This window comes from Nicotiana tabacum, chromosome 7, assembly GCF_000715075.1.
Source record: "Nicotiana tabacum cultivar K326 chromosome 7, ASM71507v2, whole genome shotgun sequence".
Lineage (NCBI taxonomy): Eukaryota > Viridiplantae > Streptophyta > Magnoliopsida > Solanales > Solanaceae > Nicotiana > Nicotiana tabacum.
In genome coordinates this window covers 132,473,923-132,497,543 of record NC_134086.1, presented here as the reverse complement: position 1 = coordinate 132,497,543, position 23,621 = coordinate 132,473,923, and the positions used below count along the sequence as shown (strand labels likewise).

The following is a 23,621-nucleotide window of genomic DNA, read 5'->3' as shown; positions in this document are numbered from 1 at the left end:
TTAAAAGAACTTACTTTTCTTTTGCTTTTAGGTCTACTTAAAAACTTACATCTCACCTTAACAAGGGATAAATCTGATGTATTGACTTACATAAGATTTTAACAAATCAATAAGGACAAGTATGAAGGCAGCCTTGACGTAATTGATAAAGTTGTTGGCATATGACCAGGAGGTCGCGAGTTCGAGCTGTGGAAACAACCTCTTGCATAAAATGCAGGGTAAGGCGCATGCAATAGAACCTTGTGGTCCGGCCCTTCCCCGGACCCCACACATAATGGGAACTTAATATACCGAGTTGCCCGATAAGGTCAAGTATGTAATAAGTACTCCCTCCTCTCCACAATAAGTAACCAATTTGCTTTTTTATTTTGATCCAAAATAAGTGTACATTTATAAAATCAAGAAAAAATTCAATTTGTTTTTCCAAAATTATCTATTATGTACGTATCCCTAAAAAGTCATTTACTCATCACATTTGAGAAGAGAAGTAAGTGCTACTATAACTATGATGCAATATTTAATGAAAGTTAGTTTAATCACACTAACTATTTTCGTCTAGAATTTAGTATTTCCTTAATGGGTGTGTCCAAAGCAAATTGGTCACATTGTAGATAGGAGGGAGTAGTAGAGATCACACTGTATAGTTGAGTTCCACCCTCCGCAGAGTCATTTCGTTTTTATATCGGTAAGACTCACCTAATTAATGCTAGTACGCATTTGCGGATTTTCATGCATATTTTCGTTTTCATTTTTCTGGTTGTCTGTGGATTTTCTGCAATTTCACAAAAAGAAAAAATCCACGTACGTCGCGTTTTGTATATGCGACTTATAGTTGAAAAAATTCCGCATTTATTTTTTCTTTGGGAAAAGAAGCGGATCAATGCTAAGTATTATGGTTAAAAAGAAAACACAGTGTTCCATAGTTAGTCTAAGCATTTACGACGATTAAAAACAAACACCGGCACAAGGAGCAAACCACTTAAACCTATTAAAGATTCTTTAATTAAATTCAACTACTCTTCTTTGAGGCTAGAGTATTGCACTGTCCATGCACTACGTATCAGAAATTTGGACAAGTTGATTAGAAGAAAGTGCATTTTTTTTTAAACACCTTCTAAATATATAATACTGAATGATCATATACTTCAACTAAAAGAGAATTGCAGAAAAGGGTCCTAAATCTTTTACCCTCCCCTTCCCCTTCTTGAAGTGCTAGTTTATTTTTATTGTCTTGATTGGTTAGATAAAACTTATAATCCAATCGATCATAAAGGAAAGTTTATAAAAAGTTGCAAAAGAGAGACAAGTTTTCATACTTTTGGGTTCTTGGGAAGTGGTGATGCTAACTCTATTTAGTAGCATAATCTTTTTAATGGAAAAAAGGGTGTTTTAAGAAGGAATTCTATAAAATGGTTCTAACTTTCTAAGATTCCTTATACACAATTAAAGTAGAAAATTTCATTTGAAGAATGTAATCTCACCCATCTAGAGAGCTAGTAGACAAGTTCAGTGAGGAGTTGCAACTACCACAAAGAGTACCTACTTGTTGCAAATGGGATTTTGACTGTATTTTTTTGGCATTTATTTTCCTTGCTTTTATGGGATAAAGCCTTCTACTAGCTAGCATGTCACAGTCTTTCCCTTTTGAAGAAACAACGTTGTCATTGCTACGTCGTACACATAAAAAAAGTACTTTTGGATGGCAAAATGCAAGGCGCTACGCGCAAGGGTGTGGCTTAAGCGGTCAATGAAGTGAGTGAAGATCATGAAAAATCGGGGTTCACATTCTTGCAAAGACAAAAAAAAGGTGATTTTTTCTATCAGTCTAATCCTTAGTAGATAGAATTATTCGGTGTTTGTGCTAGTAGGAAATAGAATAGATGCACACAAACTAGCGACTAACACAACCATGACAAGGTTATTACTATTTACTAAGTAATCAGGAAGCTTTCAAGAATCTTTAGAAATTTAATTGATCTACCACCCCAGCGCTTTAGTTATAAAAGTAAAATTCCATTTGAAAGTGTAATTCGTTTCACTAACATTTGTCTATAATATAAAAAATAAATGAAGTGTCTTGATCATAACACAACCGTGTCCTTTGCCTATAAATTCAGAGTTTCTTTCATTTGGCCTAAACAACACAAAAGATCCTTAGTAGTCATCTTTTGCTGATTGCTTGTTCCCTTCATATACAAAGAGTCAAAGAGTTAATGGCATCAATTAGTAAACTTGAAAATAAAAAAATCAATGGCACTGTTGTACTGATTAAAAAGAGACCTTTAGACATTGCTCCATCTGAAGTTGTTCAACAGCAGGCTGTTTATGAGATTCTTGGGCATAAGGTCACCCTGCAGCTTATCAGTTCTTTTACTGGAGATTCAGGTGATTTCCTTTTTCAAAAAATTTCCACTTTTTATGCTTCATTGTATTTATCTTTTTGCGATTTGAAAATATAGTGAACTTCTAGTACTATATGTGTATATATATATTGTATAAATATTGGTCTGAGATGAACAAATGGAGCAACATGGTCAGTGAGGATGTGCATGGTCGCCTATAACTTGCATGGAACCAGGGCATACTTGTTGATATGTACCACTGGTCTAAGTTGATATATGAGTTTTTCTTGAATAATGTGATTTAAAAGTTGATAATTTTATTTTTGAAGGGAAAGAAATGAAAGAGAAACTTGGGAACCCTACACACTTGAGAGATGAGAATAACTCAGGCAATGAATCAAAGTTTAATGTCACATTTGATTGGGATGAAGAAGTTGGAGCTCCAGGAGCATTCATTATCAAGAACTTTAATCCTAGTGAGTTCTTCCTCAAGAAACTGACTCTTGAAGTTGATGATCCAAGTCATGACAGCATACATTTTGTCTGCAATTCTTGGGTTTATCCAGCTGAAAAGTACAAATCAGACCGCGTTTTCTTTGTCAATCAGGTCAAGTATAACATGAACAACATTGACTTTTCACAAAAGGAAAAGAAGAAGAGTCACTAGGCTATTGTTAGTGGTTTTATTTATGATGAGAGAACTTTGTTTACTTGATGCAGGCTTGGCTTCCAAGTGAAACTCCAGCACCGTTACGTTGGTATAGGGAAGAAGAGTTGCTGAACTTGAGAGGAAATGGAACTGGTAAGCTTGAGGAGTGGGATAGAGTTTATGACTATGCTTATTACAATGACCTTGGAGATCCAGAAAAGGGTTCGGATTATGTTAGGCCAATCCTAGGAGGATCTGAAAAGTATCCTTATCCGCGTAGAGGCAGAACCGGGAGACCACCAACCAAGACAGGTTATCATCTCTGCATCAAACTGATCATTATTATGAGCAGTATCTGATTGTTTTGCTGTAAAAAAAGGCTAATGTTATTCAGTATGTATAATTTCTTCAACTTTTGTGCAGATCCTAATTCGGAGAGCCGGCTGCCACTGCTAATGAGCTTTGGTATTTATGTTCCAAGGGATGAGAAATTTGCACCCCTAAAGATGACAGATTTTGTCGGTATAGCACTTAAGGTCATCGTTCAGCTCCTTGTTCCTGAGCTCGAGTCTTTAGCAAACATCAGCCTCAATGAGTTCAACAGCTTTGAAGAGATATTAAAAATCTATGAAGAAGGAATCAATCTTCCAAATGATCTTTTGGAGAGAAGTACTACACATATGCTCAAGGAATTTATTCAAAGTGCTGGTCAGGGGTTTCTTAAGTATCCAATGCCACAGGTTATTAAAGGTACTTTTGATTGAAAGAGTAACAGTAAGTCAATCCCCTTTGTGGGAATCTTTCTTTTTTGCTTTGTGCTTTCTCAAAGTTTTACATTGTTGCAACAGAGGATAAGTCAGCTTGGAGGACTGATGAAGAATTTGCAAGAGAGATGTTGGCTGGAATAAACCCTGTTTGCATTTGTGCCCTTAAGGTAAAACTCACTTTTCCATCTACTATTTCTGTCTTGTCTCAGTACAAAGCAAGGAAAAAGGAACCTTAGGTCCTACCTTTTAAACGAACTTCGCATTATCTCTATCTCTCATCACTATGGAGGAATGTGCAGTTATTTATTTTTTAGTTGAAAAATTATGAGCTGAAACTCTTTTTCTGCAGGAGTTCCCTCCAACTAGTAAGCTGGACCCAAAAGTCTATGGTGACCAAACTTGCAAAATAACCAGAGAACAAATACAAAATCAGTTAGATGGACTCATTATAGAAGAGGTTTTATGAGTTGATTTTATAATGCTTCTGATATAGGTGTTTTTAACTAAATTGGACCTGCATCTGATAAATTTGTACCTTACTAGGCGATCAAGGCGAATCAGCTTTTCATATTAGATCATCATGACACAATTATGCCATATGTGAGGCAGATCAATATGACAAGTACAAAAATTTATTCCTCAAGAACGATCCTTTTTCTACGGAAAGATGGGACTTTGAAGCCACTAGCCATTGAACTAAGCTTGCCTCATCCAGATGGAGATCAACTTGGTGCCATAAGCGAAGTTTTTACACCACATGAAGATGGCATTGAGGCTTCCGTATGGCAATTGGCTAAAGCTTATGTCGCAGTCAATGACTCTGGAGTTCATCAGCTAATCAGCCACTGGTGCTTAAACTCGCAAAAGGCCTTTACATGGCAATGATCATCAATTTAGTTTGTTTTGTTATCAAGAAACTCTTGAACTATATATCTGTTTTTTTCTCAGGTTACACACTCATGCTGCAATTGAGCCATTTGTGATCGCGACAAACAGGCAGCTAAGTGTGCTTCATCCTATCTATAAGCTTTTGCATCCTCACTTCCGTGATACAATGCACATTAATGCCTTGGCTAGACAGACCCTACTTAATGCTGGAGGAATTCTTGAGCAAACAGTTTTCCCTACAAAATATGCTATGGAGATGACATCAGTAGCTTACAAGGATTGGACTTTTCCTGATCAAGCCCTTCCCGCTGATCTTATCAAGAGGTAATTCACTACTTAATCCTGGAATTTACTTAGAGGATTCAAAAAATTTACATTGAAATAAATACTCATGAAATACTTTTTCTTCTTATTATGTTGTAGAGGTGTGGCAATTGAGGATCCTGAATCGGAACAAGGTATCCGCCTACTAATTGAGGACTATCCATATGCTGTGGACGGTCTAGAAATATGGTCAGCAATCAAAAGTTGGGTTCAGGAGTATTGCAGCTACTATTACAAAACAGATGACATGATTAAGAAAGACACTGAACTTCAAGCCTGGTGGAAGGAAGTCCGAGAAGATGGACATGGCGACAGGAAATCTGAGCCCTGGTGGCCTAAAATGCAAACGCTCAAAGAGCTGATTGACTCATGCAATATAATTATCTGGATTGCTTCTGCTCTTCATGCAGCAATCAATTTTGGGCAGTATCCTTATGGTGGCTACCTACCAAATCGCCCTTCAATGAGCCGAAGGTTCATGCCTGAGCCAGGCAGTCCTGAGTATGAAGATCTGAAGACGAACCCTGAAAAGGGATATCTGAGGACAATTACACCCCAACTACAGACTCTAATTGGAATTTCTGCTATTGAGATTTTGTCGATACATTCTTCAGATGAAATTTACCTTGGCCAGAGAGACACTCCTGAGTGGACTAAGGACAAAGAACCATTACAAGCTTTAAAAAGATTCGGCAAAAAGCTGGCTGAAATTGAGGAAAAAATTATGAAGATGAACAATGACACAAAATTGAAGAACAGGATCGGGCCTGTTAAGATGCCATATACATTGCTCTATCCTACAAGTGAACCAGGACTTACTGGTAAAGGAATACCCAACAGTGTCTCAATATAAAGTTGTTATCTTACCATCATTTGGATAAGACAACTTTATTCGCACCAGGCTTCAATAATATGCTTCCTAATTATCTAGTTTGAAATTAAAAGAGAACCAGCACCAGTTTGTGACTTATATATTGAATTATCTAATGAAGTTTTATAACTATTTCTACTATAAACGAAAGCTGGTATTGTAATTTTGTCCATCAGTTTGTTTTCTCATATGGAAAATTTGCTAGCCACCAAATAGGGAGGAAATTATCGTCTATAAGTTCTTTATTTTTCAACGAGAAGTGTGTGCAGGCTCACATCAAACGGAAAAAGATAGTGATATATACCACTGTTCTAGTGCTAACAGCGGCAAAACTAAGCTAGAAACATGAATTCTTTAATTATTACGGTTTATTACTACGGTTCCTACAAGTTTATTTGCATGTATTTATATTTTGGAGTTGTGTAATGAATTCATTCAAAAGTTTAAACTTAGAACACCCTTGTATTTGATTATTTATATGTTCCATGCACCGTTCAGGTACGGACCTGGTTCTTTTTCATTGGTCAAATATGTTGAAGTTTGGCAAAATGCCAAAGTCCCACATTGGTTGGGAGTTAAGTTTGGGGGGGATTTTTTCCCCTATAAAAGAAGGCCTAATGTTTAGGATTGAAATACACCTCTCATTTGCCTTCTCATCTGTTTAAGGCATTTGTATCTTCTCTCTTTAGTATTATTTCACTTGTATTTTTGGAGTGAAATAAAATATTGGTTGTGTCCGAGGAGTAGGCAAAATTAGCCGAACCTCGTAAATTCTGGTGTTCCCTTTATTATTGTTTTATTGTCTTATTTATTATTTGGTGGCTGTCATAATTTTTGGTATAGTAGTTGTGACTTATTCACACTATATACATTTGGCTTCCGCAACAATTGGTATCAGAGCCAAGGTACTGTCTAAGTATGCTCTGTGGTTGCAGCATAGTCTGATCTTCCACATCAGAAAAGATTTATCTTGGTAACTGAGTCAAGGTTCTGTCTGAGTATGCTCTGTAGTTGCAGCTTAGTCTGATCTTCTACATCAGAAAGGAAATAATCTTGATTTGTGTCGTCAGCTATTAAATAATATTTGTGTCAAATATGGGGGACAATAAACAAGAAGAATCTACATCAAGTGTCAACAATACGTCATCATTGGCATCTTCGCTTATGACAAGAATTGTGTCAAATGCGAAATTTGCGGTAGAAATTTTTGACGGGTCCGGACATTTTGGGATGTGGCAAGGCGAGGTTCTAGATGTCCTTTTTCAACAAGGGCTAGATCTGGCCATTGAAGAAAAGAAACCAGATGTTATTGGAGAAGAAGATTGGAGAATTATCAACCGTGTTGCTTGCGGTACCATTCGATCCTACCTTGCTAGAGAGCAGAAATATCCATACACAAAGGAAACTTCTGCAAGTAAATTATGGAAAGCACTGGAGGATAAATTTTTGAAGAAAAACAGTCAAAATAAATTGTACATGAAGAAGAGACTGTTTCACTTCACCTATGTTCCTGGTACCACGATGAATGAACATATCACCAGTTTCAATAAGTTGGTCACAGATTTGCAAAATATGGATACAACTTATGATGATGGTGACTTGGCCTTAATATTGTTGGCGTCACTTCCTGATGAGTACGAGCACCTTGAAACTACTCTACTCCATGGAAATGACGAAATTTCTCTCAGAGAAGTTTGTTCAGCTTTGTACAGCTATGAACAAAGAAAGCGAGAAAAACAGAAGGGCGGAGAAGGAGAAGCACTGTTTGTGAGGGGTCGTCCTCAAAATCAAACGAGGACAAAGAAGGGAAGATCCAAGTCAAGATCCAGACCCAGTAAAGATGAATGTGCCTTTTGTCGAGAAAAAGGGCACTGGAAGAAAGACTGTCCGAAGTTGAAGAATAAGGCCAAACATAACAATGGAAAGGCTATTATGGATTCAAATGTAGCTGATTGTGATGATTCAGACTTCTCATTAGTTACAACAGAGTCATCAACATCATCAGACATATGGTTGATGGACTCGGCTTGTAGCTATCATATGTGTCCCAACAGGGACTGGTTCATGGAATTTCAAGAAGGAGAATATGGAGTCATCCACACAGCGGATAACAGCCCTCTTACCTCATATGGCATTGGTTCAATACGATTAAGGAACCATGATGGAATGATCAGAACATTGATAGATGTTCGATATGTACCGGATTTGAAGAAGAATCTCATCTCTGTGGGAGCCCTAGAATCAAAAGGGTTCAAAATCATTGCAGAAAATGGAGTGATGAGAGTATGCTCCGGTGCACTAGTGGTAATGAAGGCTAATCGGAAGAATAATAATATGTACCGCTATCGTGGCAGTACAGTTATTGGGACAGCGACAGTAACATCCAGTGACGACAAAGAGGCAGAAGCAACCAAGCTATGGCACATGCGCTTGGGACATGCTGGAGGAAAATCCTTGAAAACTCTATCAGATCAAGGATTGTTAAAAGGAGTAAAGGCTTGCAACTTGGAGTTTTGTGAGCATTGTGTTAAAGGGAAACAGACAAGGGTTAAATTTGGTACAGCGATCCATAATACTAAAGGCATTTTGGATTATGTACACTCTGATGTTTGGGGTCCTTCCAAAACACCTTCATTGGGTGGGAAGCACTATTTTGTAACCTTTGTTGATGATTTTTCCCGAAGAGTATGGGTGTATACAATGAAGAGCAAAGATGAAGTGTTGGGAATTTTTCTCAAATGGAAGACGATGGTGGAGAATCAGACAGGCAGGAGAATCAAGTGTATTCGCACAGACAATGGAGGTGAATACAAAAATGATCATTTCAATAAGGTCTGTGAAAATGATGGCATCATCCGACACTTCACTGTTAGACATACACCACAACAGAATGGAGTGGCAGAACGTATGAACCGGACCTTGCTGGAGAAGGTACGGTGTATGTTGTCCAATGCTGGCTTGGGCAAAGAATTTTGGGCTGAGACAATTACATATGCATGCCACCTCATTAATCGTCTACCATCTGCTGCTATTGATGGCAAAACACCATTTGAAAAATGGTACGGAAAACCTGTTGTAGATTATAACTCTTTGCACGTGTTTGGCTCAACTGCATATTATCATGTGACAGAGTCAAAATTGGATCCAAGGGCAAAAAAGGCTATTTTTATGGGAATTACTTCTGGAGTCAAAGGATATCGCTTATGGTGTCCTATGACAAAGAAAGTAATATTCAGCAGAGATGTTACCTTTGATGAATTTGCTATGGTAAATAAGGTAACAGAAGATACCAAACAAAATGAAGGTGCTTCTAAGCAGGTGGAGTTTGAGGGAAAATTTATTTTTCCTACACAAGAAGCAGAGGAGGAAACAAATGAAGATTACCCTCTTGAAGGAGAGCCAGTAGAGGAGATTCCAACTCAGGAATCTCAACAACAACTTGAATCAATAGCAACCAGCAGGCCAAAAAGAACAATAACGAAACCTGTTCGTCTCATAGAGACGGTTGCTTGTACAACCTCAATTGTAGCTGATGATGTTCCTACTACTTATAAAGACGTTGTCCAAAGTTCAGAAGAAGATAAGTGGAGGATTGCCATGAATGATGAAATACAGTCCCTTCATCAGAATCATACATGGAGATTGGTCAATCTCCCGAAGGGAAAGAAAGCAATTGGGTGCAAATGGGTATTTGCAAAGAAGGAAGGATTTCCTAACCAAGTAGATGTTCGCTACAAAGCAAGATTGGTGGCCAAAGGATATGCTCAAAAGGAGGGAATTGATTACAATGAAGTGTTTTCTCCAGTTGTAAAACATTCCTCCATTAGAATTATGTTGGCTTTGGTAGCACAATTGGATTTGGAACTAGTTCAGATGGATGTAAAAACTGCGTTTTTACATGGAAACTTGGAGGAGGAAATCTACATGACTCAGCCAGAAGGATTCAAAGTTGCTGGAAAAGAAAATATGGTGTGCAAACTTGAAAAATCGTTGTACGGATTGAAACAATCTTCTAGACAATGGTACAAGCGATTTGACGAGTTTATGTTGCGGCAAGGGTACAAGAGAAGCAAATACGATCATTGTGTGTATTTGCACAAGCTTAAAGATGGTTCCTTTGTATATCTTCTCCTATATGTTGATGATATGTTGATAGCTTCCAAGAATTTGGAAGAAATTGATAAGTTGAAGATTCAACTGAAGAAGGAGTTCGAGATGAAGGATTTGGGTGAGGCAAAGAAAATTCTTGGCATGGAGATAATTAGAGATAGACGTTCAAAGAAACTCTGTTTATCTCAAAAGGAATATTTGAAGAGAGTACTTCAACGTTTTGGCATAGATGACAAGACTAAGCCAGTTAGTACTCCACTTGCTTCCCATTTTAAGCTAAGTACTACTATGTCGCCAATGGATGAAGCTGAACGAGAGTATATGTCAAAGGTACCATACGCAAATGTTGTTGGTAGCTTGATGTATGCAATGGTTTGCACAAGGCCTGACATTTCACAAGCTGTTGGAGTTATTAGCAGATATATGCACAATCCAGGGAAGGAGCATTGGCAAGCTGTGAAGTGGATTCTACGGTATATTCATAATACTATAGATGTCGGGTTAGTTTTTGAGCAGGAAGACAATCAGTCTGTAGTTGGATATTGTGACTCAGATTTTGCGGGTGATATGGACAAACGAAGATCAACTACTGGTTATGTGTTTACTTTTGCAAAGGCACCAGTTAGTTGGAAGTCTACTTTGCAGTCAACAGTTGCTTTGTCTACAACAGAGGCAGAATACATGGCTATTACAGATGCTGTGAAAGAGGCAATTTGGCTTCAAGGATTGCTAAAGGAGCTTGGTGTTGAACAAAAAGGTATCACAATTTTTTGTGATAGTCAAAGTGCTATTCAATTAGCGAAGAACCAAGTTTATCATGCAAGGACGAAGCACATTGATGTTCGGTATCATTTCGTACGCGAAATCATAGAAGAAGGTGGAGTCACGGTGAAGAAAATTCATACTACAGAGAATCCTGCTGATATGCTGACAAAGGTGGTGACTGCGGTCAAGTTTCAACATTGTTTGGATTTGATCAACATTGTTGAACACTGAAGATTGAAGATGAAGACACAACCAAAATTTGTTATTGAGAGAGAATTGAAAATGTGGAATTTTGCCAAGGTGGAGATTTGTTGAAGTTTGGCAAAATGCCAAAGTCCCACATTGGTTGGGAGTTAAGTTTGGGGGGATTTTTCCCCTATAAAAGAAGGCCTAATGTTTAGGATTGAAACACACCTCTCATTTGCCTTCTCATCTGTTTAAGGCATTTGTATCTTCTCTCTTTAGTATTATTTCACTTGTATTTTTGGAGTGAAATAAAATATTGGTTGTGTCCGAGGAGTAGGCAAAATTAGCCGAACCTCGTAAATTCTGGTGTTCCCTTTATTATTGTTTTATTGTCTTATTTATTATTTGGTGGCTGTCATAATTTTTGGTATAGTAGTTGTGACTTATTCACACTATATACATTTGGCTTCCGCAACAAAATATGTGAAAATTCTTCTTTTATTATGGATGATGTTGAGACTTGAACTCAAGCTTATGTCTTCCGGTAAAAGGTATCTTAGACCTGACTCAACATCATAGGCGAGGTCAAGTGGTGGTAAAGATGGTCCTAAATCATATTAAGAGACTACAACCAATTCCCTTAAATACCTAGCATGTCTTCCTGTTTTTCCGATATGATATTTGCCCAGACATTGCAGGTGTAAAATTAGCTCTTATGGTGCTTGTATTGGGAAAAACTGAGTTTATATTAAAGATGACGTGGCATGACACGTGGTTTGGTTAAATGGTCAAAGCGCAACAATTGACTAAGAGGCACGGATGGAGACAGCCACAGGAAGAGGAATTTAAATAGGCACGAGACGAAGTGCAGATACGGGTCTCGTACCAATTCAAGTCATTTAAAGCCAGCGGATTAGAAGGCATTAAAGACAAAGATCTGATGACAGAAAGAAGTCCAAATTCATTATTAAATACCTGATACGTTAGAAAATTGGTATTTAATAGGAATGATTGTGTAACGGCTTATTTAGTATCATTTATTACCCATAATTATACCATTAAAGCTGAGGCTTCATTCCTTTACCTAGAATGACCTATAAAAGGAAGAAGTATCATCATTTGTAAGGACACGGAATACTATTGGGAACTCATTGACATACAAATTTATTCACTATTTTACCATCATTCTCAAAAGTATTTTAATTTCATCTCCTGATTATCAGTAACCCGAATTTATTTTTAGCTTTGACCAAAGACCTAAATTTTTGGTTAAACAAATTGGTTCCGTTACCGGGAAACTGATAATCTTTTCTTTTAAGCTATATCTTGTCGACTGTCGTCACCATGTCAAACAACAACACCGACAATAACAGTAATAATACATTGGGAAACCATGAAAATCAATTTCATCAAAATCAAGAGGACATGGTTCCCTCCCCTCTAGATTCACCACGGCAATCTCGTGAAGGCACTCCTATTACTAAATCCCGTGCTGATCAACAAGAACAATCTGAACATTTTGAAGGAGTTACAACTGAAGCTTTACAAAAGCTAATTGATGCACAGGTCGGCAAAGCTCTTCAGGCACTTGTTAGTCGATTGCCTGCTGCACCACCCACACCAACTCCTAATAATAATACATTGGAGAATCCCCGTTCTGGTCTTGATAATTCTGGAAACGGAGCAACCCCCAGTGAACCACATGAAGGGGGACCAGGTAATTCAAATAATTCATATTTGCAAAATTTAGTACTAACCTTGCAGAAACAGATTAAGGAACAAAATGAGCGTATTGAACAAATCCCTGGAGTTTCGCCTGTAATAAAAGGAGTAGACACGGACAAATATTCACAACAACCATGGAAGCCAAGTGCTGCTCTCCTTACGATTCCGAAAATATTCAAAATGCCTGACATTCCAAAATATGATGGTACTACAGACCCACGTGACCACGTGACTGCATTTACAACGGGCGTGAAAGGCAACGACTTGACCAAACAAGAAATTGAATCAGTACTGGTCAAGAAATTTGGAGAAACACTCACTAAGGGTGCATTAACCTGGTATTCTCTTTTATCTGAAAATTCTATTAATTCTTTTGCTGAGCTTGCAGATTCTTTTATTAAAGTACATTCGGGAGCACAAAAGGTTGAGAAAAGAATGGAAGATATTTTCAAAATCAAACAAGGGGATTCAGAGTTGCTTAGAAATTTTGTTGATAGATTCCAGCGTGAAAGAATGACTCTACCTCGTATGCCTGACAATTGGGCTGCAATAGCCTTTGCAAGTAATTTAAATGACAAAAGTTCTGAAGCCACGAGACGACTCAAAGAAAGCCTTCGAGAATTTCCTGCAACCACGTGGAATGATGTTTACAACAGGTATAGTACGAAGCTGCGAATTGAAGAAGATACCGTACCTAAGTTTCATCATGAAGAAAGGGGTGGTCCCCGAAGATTCAGAAACCGAAAAAAGATCAGGTAAAAACAGGTACGATCCATATATGGGACCTGCAGGAAAAGACCCACGGTCGAAACAAGATAGCCAGCAATATGATCAAAAATCGAGGAACAGGGACTCTGGCTCTTCTTCAAAGTTCAGGAATGATCGGAACAGACAAGAATCACGAGATGATGACAGAAGTTTAAAGGCACGATTAGGCGGATATAATTTTAATGTCTCTACCTCCGAGCTCGTAGCTGTTTTAAGAAGCATGGGAGATAAGGTACGGTGGCCAAAAGAGATACGGTCAAATCCAAGTAGACGCAATCCATATCATTGGTGTGAATTCCACAATGATCACGGGCACAAAACTTCCGAATGTAGATTCTTGCAGAGTGAAGTAGATCATCTATTGAAGCAAGGATACCTCACTGAGTTATTTAGCGAGAAAGGAAAACAAGCTTATATGAAAAACAGGCAAGAGCCACCGCAACCTCCTTCACCCAAGAGGACAGTGAATGTCATAAGCGGGGGAGAAGATATTCATGGCATAACCTACACAGCCTCCAACAAGGTTTCTAAGGTAACAATTACACACGGGAAACGGGTGCGACAGTTCCTAGAAAATGAAAGTATTTTGTTCGATGACGCAGATACCGAAGGAGTGACAACTCCACATAATGACGCACTGGTAATATCTTTACTTGTACATGATACTAATGTAAAACGAGTTTTGATTGATCCAGGGAGTTCTGTAAATATTATATTACTAAGGGTACTACGGGAAATGCAAGCTGAAGACAAAATGATACCCAAGGTGCACACCTTGTCAGGCTTCGACAATTCAAGTGTAGTAACAAAAGGAGAGGTAATTCTAACAACTTTTACTACGGGTGTTGTTAAAGAAACTAAATTTCAGGTAGTTGATATGGAAATGGCCTACAATATGATCATGGGCAGACCATGGATACACGATATGGATGCTGTCCCATCAACTCTGCATCAGGTTATTAAATTCCCATCACCATGGGGAATTTGCCAAATTCGTGGGGATTAGCAGATGGCTAGAAGTGTCAACGCTGTAACAAGTACGAGCACCGTAAGTAAAGAAAAATAGCAATTACAGGAAACAGTTGAAGGTAAAAAAGATCAAACTTCAGCTGAACAAGAAAAAACAGATTTGGACTCAAGGCCTGACACAATTCAGGAACCTGAAGAAAATGAAAGCATCAAAACGACAATTGAAGAGCTTGAGGCAGTGATGTTATTTGAGCAATGGCCTGAACGAAAGGTTTATGTCGGGGCCAATTTAAGCTTAAACATGCGAGGTATGATAATCGAATTTTTAAAAGCTAACTTAGACTGCTTTGCTTGGTCCCACGCTGATATGACAGGGATACCACCGGATGTGATGACTCACAAACTCAATGAGGACCCTTCTTTCACACCAATAAAGCAAAAGAAAAGAAAGCAAGGTACTTTCAAGAACCAGGTGATTCAGGATGAGGTCCAAAAATTATTAAAAATCGGATCGATCCGTGAGGTAAAGTATCCTAGTTGGTTGGCTAACACGGTGGTCGTACCCAAGAAAAATGGTAAGTGACGTGTTTGTGTGGATTATACCGATTTAAATAAAGCTTGTCCAAAAGATTCCTTTCCCTTACCGTATATAGACCAACTAATTGATGCAACCGCAGGTCATGAACTTTTAAGTTTTTTAGATGCATACTCGGGATATAACCAAATTAAAATGGATCCTGGTGATGAAGAAAAAACTTCTTTCATCACAGACAGGGGGACTTATTGTTATAAGGTAATGCCCTTTGGTCTCAAAAATGCTGGAGCAACCTATCAAAGGTTGGTCACCAAAATGTTCCAAGAACATTTAGGGAAAACAATGGAGGTATATATAGACGATATGCTCGTCAAAACCCAGCGAACTAATGATCATATTTCACATATGTCTGTTACATTTGAAATCTTGCGAAAATTTAATATGAAACTCAACCCAGAAAAATATGCATTTGGAGTTGCATCAGGTAGTTTTGGGTTTTCTCGTTTCTAACCGTGGTATTGAAGTGAATCCTTCTCAGATCAAAGCAATAGAAGAAATCCCTGATATCCTTACTAATAAAAAGGAAGTACAAAGATTAACGGGAATAATTGCAGCTTTGGGGAGATTTATTTCCAAATCCTCAGAAAGGTGTTTTAAGTTTTTCTCTGCACTCAAAAAGCAAGATCATTTTGAATGGAATGAAGATTGTCAACAAGCCCTTAGAAATTTGAAAGCTTATTTGTCAAAACCACCATTGTTGGCAAAACCAAAGGTGGGGGAAAAACTTCTCATCTATCTGGTCGTATCTGAAGTCGCGGTAAGTGTTGTTTTAGTCCGTGAGGACCAAGGTAAACAATCTCCTATTTATTATGTAAGTAAGTACTTATTGGAAGCTGAGACACGATACCCACAACTAGAAAAATTAGCATTAGCTTTGATCATGGCATCTAGAAAATTAAGACCTTATTTTCAGTGTCATCCCATTAATGTAGTTACTGCTTTTCCGCTTCGAAATATCTTGCATAAACACGAACTTTCAGGAAGATTAGCAAAATGGGCTATAGAACTAAGTGAATATGAAGTTGTTTATCAACCCAGGACCGCTATAAAGTCTCAAGTACTAGATGATTTCGTGGCTGATTTTAGCCGGGGGATGCATTTAGAAGCAGAAAAAGAATTACTAGTTTTTAATGGTGCAAACCCGGGGACTTGGGTTTTATTCACTGACGGTTCATCTAATGTAAAAGGGGCAGGCCTAGGAATAGTCCTTGTACCACCTGTGGGTGAGACTATAAGACAGGCTATAAAATGTCATTTTATAACTAACAATGAAGCAGAGTATGAGGCTGTAATTGCAGGTTTAGAATTGGCACGAGAACTCAGCATAACACAGATTATAATCAAGAGTGATTCTCAACTCGTGGTCAATCAAATGCTGGGGACTTATACAGCCAGAGAGACGCGAATGCAAGAGTACCTCGCAAAGGTACGGGAGTTAATAAAACAATTCCAAACTTGGAAAGTAGTGCAGATCCCAAGAGATGAGAATGTAGAGGCAGATGCTTTAGCAAATCTCGCATCTGCAGCAGACGTAGCAAACAGTACAAATGCTTCAGTCATACATCTATTTCATTCCATTCTCGAACCTGATAAAAACGAGGTAAATTTTAATCATTTAACATGGGATTGGGAAACAAAATTGTTGCTTTTTTACAGCACGGTACCGTGCCTAATGACAAAGGAAAGGCTCACGCGCTTCGCAAAAAAGCTGCTCGATATTGTTTATATCAAGGAAATATTTATCGAAAGATGTTCGGTGGACCACTAGCAAGGTGTCTCTGACCCTCTCAAACAGAATATGTGATGAGAGAAGTACACGAAGGACATTGTGGGAATCACGTAGGGGGACGGTCACTGGTAAGAACATTAATTCGCATAGGATATTATTGGCCTAAGATGGAAGAAGAAGCAACCAGTTTCGTGTCCAAATGTGATAAATGTCAAAGATACGGCAATAATATGCACAGACCAGCTGAGTTACTACATCCTGTTATAGCCCCGTGGCCCTTTATGAAATGGGGAATGGATATCGTAGGTCCACTTCCACAAGCAAAAGGTCAGGTAAAGTTTCTACTTGTACTTACAGATTACTTCACTAAATGGGTAGAAGCAGGGGCATTTAAACAGGTACGAGAGAAAGAAGTTAAAGACTTCATATGGCGAAATATAATATGCCGCTTTGGAGCACCAAAGGAGATCGTGTGTGACAATGGACCACAATTCATTGGAGCTCAAATCACAGAATTTCTTCAAAGTTGGCAGATCAAAAGAATAACGTCTACGCCATATCATCCAGTAGGTAATGGACAAGCGGAATCCACAAACAAAGTCATTATCAACAACTTGAAGAAGAGGTTACAGGATTCAAAAGGTAATTGGCCTGAGGTGTTACCTGGAGTATTATGGTCTTATCGTACAACGACTAAAACAGGCACTGGAGAAACGCCATTTTCAATGGTTTATGGTGCGGAAGCCTTAATTTTAGTTGAAATAGGTGAGCCAAGCACACTGTACGATCACGCAACGGAGGAATCTAATGATGAAGATATGCGGATCAACCTTGATTTATGAAGGAAGAAGAGAAGCTGCATTGATAAGGATGGCAGCACAAAAGCAAGTAATTGAACGATATTACAATAGGAAAGCACGCCTCAGATTTTTCAAAATTGGGGACTTCGTGCTTAAAAAGGTGTTCCAATCTGCAAAGGCTGCCAACTCAGGAAAGTTAAGTCCAACATGGGAAGGACCGTACAAAGTCTGTGACATTGCGGGAAAAGGAGCATACCAGTTGGAGACAATGGACGGTAAAATTTTACCCTCACATTGGAATGCCGTCCACTTAAAAAGATATTACTTTTGAGAAAGTACTTACGGTCAGGTATCACCGTGTTAAAATTTCTCTCTTGGATTATTAATATTTTACTAACGATTTTAGATGCTAGGCAAAATACCCTAACTCGTGCCAAATGATGAGTCACAACCTGCAAGGCAAAATGGAGTATTCTTAAATTCCTAGCCTAGGGTTACAATTAATCTGATGGAAATACGCACGAGTTAGGCAGTCTTCATCTAAAATCGCACCTTCGAGTCCCGTATATCTTTTTGTTTCAGGGAAAGGGCCAAAGTAAAAGAAATAAACAAGTGCTCGAGGTTTCATACTTCACCGCTCAAACACTTGGGGGACTACAATATTGTACACAGATACGTGTAGAAATGCAGATACGAATTACAATATTGTACACAGATACGTGTAGAAATGCAGATACGAATATCGAACAAAAGTCGTCCACAAAGAGACAAGTGTTGAGTAAAAGTTACGAAGTCTTCAGCATTCATGAGAATAACAGAGTCATCTCTCAAATATCATAAACAAAGTCACCTCTTAAACCCTTCTTAATATATAAAGATAGAGTCATGACTATGTACAGAAACAGGTTATGAAGAAAAACCTTGTTTATTCTATGTTATGTACAAATCTGTTACAAGAAAAACAGTTACGAGAAATTTGTAGATGTATTGTAATACATGTAATAGTAAAACACTTGTTAAAGTTTATGAATAAAAACTTGCCAAAGTTATTTCATACAAAACGTGTGTATTCCTATTTCTTTCATCGTATTATAACACCATTATGAAGTTGAGACGTCTTCTTCATTAAGTGTCGATAAAATAAAAGGGTCCTCTTTTATAAGCCTCATGTTGATAATCCACGAGAAGAATCATAAAGCATTTTATAAGGATAAAAATGCTAAGCTATTCCATAAGTCCTAGATAAATAGGTAAGAATAGAATATACAGAAGTACCGATAAAACTTCTTAATATAAAAAAAAACTAAGTACAAACTGAGTCAACAAAATATTTGTTTTATACAAATGCCCCATTATGATAACTGGGGACTTCATCAAAAGATCCCTTACAGCAATTTCATTTTCAGCTAGTCACTGAAGGGTTTGGAACATCAGAAGTTTCACCCTCAGGAGCAGGAATTGCAACCCCAATTGCTGCAGTAGCCACTTCTTCATTTAAAAGTTCTTCCGTTCCAGGAGCTTCAAGTACAGGAGAAGGAGTATCAGTAGATTGTTGACTTTTCTCGATAGTATCTACGACTTTGTCCAGTTCAGACTGCAAGTCAAAGCCTTCCTGAGCAGCTTCCATTAAAGCATCACGGCGAGATTTTAGGAAAGCCCAACTCACTTCTATGTTGAAGTTCTCTTCCAGAAGCCCATATTCCTTTTCCCACATAGCAAGATCGTTTTTCAAGATTTGGTGCTCAACTAAATGGGAATCAAGGGAAGCTTCAAGAGAGGCATGAGAACTCTTCAAGGCATGAATTTCGTCAGAGGAGGTTTGTAAGTCAGCTTGAGCTTGAGTCAAGCTTTGCACTAACTCTCCTGCATACTTTTCTTTCTTAGCCAAAAGTGCCTTAAGCTCCCTAACTTCTTCACTAGCCTTTGATAATTGTTCTGACAAAGAGCATTCCAAAAGCTCTTTGTCTCTTTTAAATTGGCTTGAAGAAGCCTTGGCAGTTGCCAGTTCAGAAGTCAAACCACGGTTTTGCTGCTCCAGGAGGTTTTTATTTTCTTGCAACTCCTCTATGGTCCCTTGAGCATTCTCAAACTGTTCTTTCCAATTGGCTGCTTCAAGCTGGGCTCCCCTGGCTATTTCTTCGACCTCGTGGACATATTTTTCAGACTCACGGGCTTTTCTTTCCAGAAGGGAAATTCTTCCCATTAATTCCGTACCAATGAAGTTAGCCTACAGAGACAACTCATAGAAATGAGGGATTGAAGATAAAAAAAACTTGTTGGTAAGAAGAGGAAAAATACCTTCAAAGTAGAATGAACTATGTCATTCATCAAAGTCAAGCAGCTATGGCTCTCCATCTTCTTCTTCTCAATATCTCCAATTAGGGGCTCAAGCCAAACATCGGCTCTACCAGTCTTTCTCAAGAGGCTATGGTTGGCAGGAACTTCCAGAGTAACACTTCTCATAGTCATACTTCCACTGCTAGAACCCGTCTCTGTATGATGAACAGAGGGAAGAGGAGCAATGGAAGGAATGGAAGGAGAAGATGTAGAAACCAACGCAGGAACGGACATAGGAGCGGTAGAAACTGGCAAAAGAACGGAAGTCGTCACAACTGGTAAAGAAATACTTACGGTTGGCAGAGGAATGGAGGAAATAGGAACGAATGAGGAAAGAAGAGCTTCATCAAAAACAGGGCCAAGCTCGCCACTCCCGAAACCACTATCAAAAAGATGCTGAATTGACTCATTATTATCTCTTGGTTCGGTGTCCTCATCAGAATGAATCAAAACAGGCTCGGTGGTGGAGGTTCGAGCAGGAGTGTCTTCAATTTCATCATCAATGATAATTCGCCTCCTGACCCTTGGCCTGGTAATTAGGGAAGTACCCTCCTCTTCTTCAGAACTTTCTTTTATAGCTTTCCTTTTTGGCAGCAAGGCTCGAGCCTTATCCAAATCAAGAGCGGCATTCGCAAATATGCGAATGGCCATAGCTACTTCAGCCGTCATTCCTCTAACGCCAAATCCTGATTAAAGGATGGATATACATGATCAAAATTGAGGAAAAAATGCTTAACATGTGGAAAAAAAACATATAAAAAAATGCTTAACATGTAAAAAAAACATATAAAAAGGGGGATACCATGTGTTTTGACCTTCCAGCCATGTAAGGAAGAAATTGATTTCCAAGTTCTCTACTCCCTAGAAGCAATCTTCAAAAGTGAGTCTACCCAACCACGAAAGTTGGGAATAGGTTCCACATCTCCCATGGTTGCTACAAAAAACCAAGAAGAGACGAGGTTAAAAACAAATTTCTTTTGAAATTCTCAAAAGTAGGTACGGTAAATAAAAGGAAACCTACGTTCAAAATTCCACTTCTCAGGGAAGGGAGTATTAGTTTCGCCAATCAAGTCCACCGTACGAACAACAACGTAACGGATATACCATCCATGATCTTTGTCATCTTCAGGATTTACCAGAACTTTTTTGCTCCTTGCAGTTAAGGTAAAAACCCCATGGCGTATTAAGTCAGGGTGGTATAAATGAATGAGGTGAGAGAAGGTGAAATTGACATTGGCTTTGGAGGATAAATATCTCAAACAAGCCACTGTTCTCCACACTAGTGGACCGATTTGGGCCAAACAAATTATAAAGAAACGGCAAAAATCAAGAATAACTGGGTCAATCGGAGGATTAAAACCTAAAGTGAAGGGGTAAGTATAAACAAAAGAATACCCATTTCTAAAGGAGGAAATTCTCTGATTTGGGGAAGGAATTGACATTCGAAGACTATCCTTCCAGTTACAATCTTTTCTTATGATGGGAATTGTAAGCTCGGTTACTATTGTATGGTAAGTATCGGCTTTTTCCAAATTTGCAATTTGCTTTTGAAGAGACGTTTTGTCACTTTCAAAAGACAAATCGCTGGGAACTATCTCATCAACTGAGGGTTCTTGAGAAGAATCAAGAATTTCTCTACTTCTAGAAGAGGGGGCCTTTGGGATAGAACTCCTTGAAGAAGAACAAGAGGAGCCGCCTCGAGTAGATTCTAACCCTGTTCGAAGCCTACCTCCTCCGCCTCTTCAGTGTCTAACAGGGGCGTTGGGAAATTGGTCTAGAATTGGAACTTTTTTACGGTTAGGGTTTGAAGAAGACATTGTTAAGATGGATAAGTCGAAAGAAAGTAGAAATAAAGAAGAAAGTGTTTGCTGAAGATTTGTGAAGAAGGCAAAGGAAGAAAAAGTTATGTATATAATGGGAACCGTCACACTTAGAAGTGTAATGATGGAAAGCCTATAATAAAGGCAACTATCACTTCGTGAATAGTGAGAATGAAGAAGTCTTGAAAAAGGGTGTAAATAGCAGAATCAATCAGAAAATGACACATGGGCGGAGCATTAAGTGGAAAAGACTACTGAGGCGTTAATAATGTCATAGGCATTAATTGTGGCGAAAATTCCTTTTTTATGAAGATCCACTTCCCAATTATTTAATTGATAAATAAATGGAAAGTGGGGGACTATCTGTATTGGGAAAAAATTGAGTTTATATTAAAGATGACGTGGCATGACACGTGGTTTGGTTAAATGGTCAAAGCGCAACAATTGACTAAGAGGCACGGATGGAGACAGCCACGGGAAGAGGAATTTAAATAGGCACGAGCCGAAGTGCAGATACGAGTCTCGTACCAATTCAAGTCATTTAAAGCCAGCGGATTAGAAGGCATTAAAGACAAAGATCTGATGACAGAAAGGAGTCCAAATTCATTATTAAATACCTGATACATTAGAAAATTGGTATTTAATAGGAATAATTGTGTAACGGCTTATTTAGTATCATTTATTACTCATAATTATACCATTAAAGCTGAGGCTTCATTCCTTTACCTAGAATGACCTATAAAAGGAAGAAGTATCATCATTTGTAAGGACACGGAATACTATTGGGAACTCATTGAAATACAAAATTATTCACTATTTTACCATCATTCTCAAAAGTATTTTAATTTCGTCTCCTGATTATCAGTAACCCGAATTTATTTTTAGCTTTGACCAAAGACCTAAATTTTTGGTTAAACAGTACTATGAACTGTAAAGCCCCGTTTATACCAAAATTATTATTTTTCTATGAACTGTTATTAGAAAAAGTTTATTCACACTCAATGTTTACATCAAAATTAGTTTTTTTCCCATGAACCGAAAATACAACTAGAAACTGTATTTTTTTTAATTAATATTACAAGTTTTAAAACTTATTTTTATGAGTTATAGTCTAACTGTTCAACATGCATTAGCGGTTTTTACTAAAATTGCATTTTCTGCAAAGTCGGCTCGTTCCTTATTTGTATGTATTAAGATCATAATGGATAGTGAATTTAATAGAACATAAACTTCTTTTTATTGGTTCTGTTTTAATGTTGATTTTGTTTCTTACCTTTTTAATTATCATAAATATACTTACTATGAATTTTAAATGTTATATTTTAATATTAAAGTTCTTTTGTATTTTATTTAAATTAATCATACTCTGGTGTCGCTAAACTCTTTCCACTGTTATCATCCAATAGAGATACAATGTGGTGTCTATGGCCTTGGCCTTTTCCACTTCGATGGCTAGCTTTTGGGGGGTCAAATCCTAAATATACCCTGTATTAGGGGCTTTTAAATATACCCTGTCAAGCATTTACTAGAGTTTGTTTCCAATTTGAATTAATTTTGTGTTTTCCAAAATAAATTCTAATATCGAGAATAAATATTTAATATATCTAATATTGAGTTTTGATACGTGTAAATTCTCTACTTGATATATTAGTCAACATTATACCGTTTGATGACTTTACGAGGGGCAATCGAATTGAGTGACATTGACTGCCATTCTTGGTGACAAAATGGAAGAGTAAACGGTCAAAAACAAAGTATTTCCAATGATTTTAGAAAATTGTGGGAATAAATGATTTCCAACGACTTTATCCAATTGGCTAAAGAAAAAATTTATCCAATTAATCAATTACGAAGCATTAGACTTCGTTAACTTGGTTCCTTGAGTCAGGTTGTCCTTATCAGAATCATAAGTTACAGCACCTATATAAGTCCAAGTATACTTATCAAAAACACAAATTCCAACACTTCCTAAAGAG

At 37.9% G+C, this 23,621-nt stretch overlaps 1 protein-coding gene across 1 annotated transcript; it reads left to right on the top strand.

The window, feature by feature from the left end:
• The first annotated feature begins 2,119 nt into the window (after positions 1–2,119).
• LOC107830098 (putative linoleate 9S-lipoxygenase 5) lies at positions 2,120–5,986 on the top strand. Its single transcript, XM_016657581.2, has 9 exons — positions 2,120–2,385; positions 2,672–2,949; positions 3,063–3,303; positions 3,415–3,741; positions 3,840–3,925; positions 4,108–4,215; positions 4,302–4,606; positions 4,707–4,970; positions 5,070–5,986. Exons 1-9 carry the CDS (start codon positions 2,214–2,216, stop codon positions 5,821–5,823), a joined length of 2,535 nt encoding a protein of 844 aa, XP_016513067.1. The 5' UTR covers positions 2,120–2,213; the 3' UTR covers positions 5,824–5,986.
• Positions 5,987–23,621: the final 17,635 nt, after the last annotated feature.

What these genes read in the sequence shown, in the direction of transcription:
- LOC107830098 (XM_016657581.2), top strand. Translation starts at nt 2,214, where the DNA reads ATGGCATCAATTAGTAAACTTGAAAATAAAAAAATCAATGGCACTGTT. An exon ending in GCGTTTTCTTTGTCAATCAG is followed by an intron (nt 2,950 to 3,062) that starts GTCAAGTATAAC and finishes TACTTGATGCAG; the next exon opens with GCTTGGCTTCCAAGTGAAAC. An exon ending in AATGCCACAGGTTATTAAAG is followed by an intron (nt 3,742 to 3,839) that starts GTACTTTTGATT and finishes TTGTTGCAACAG; the next exon opens with AGGATAAGTCAGCTTGGAGG.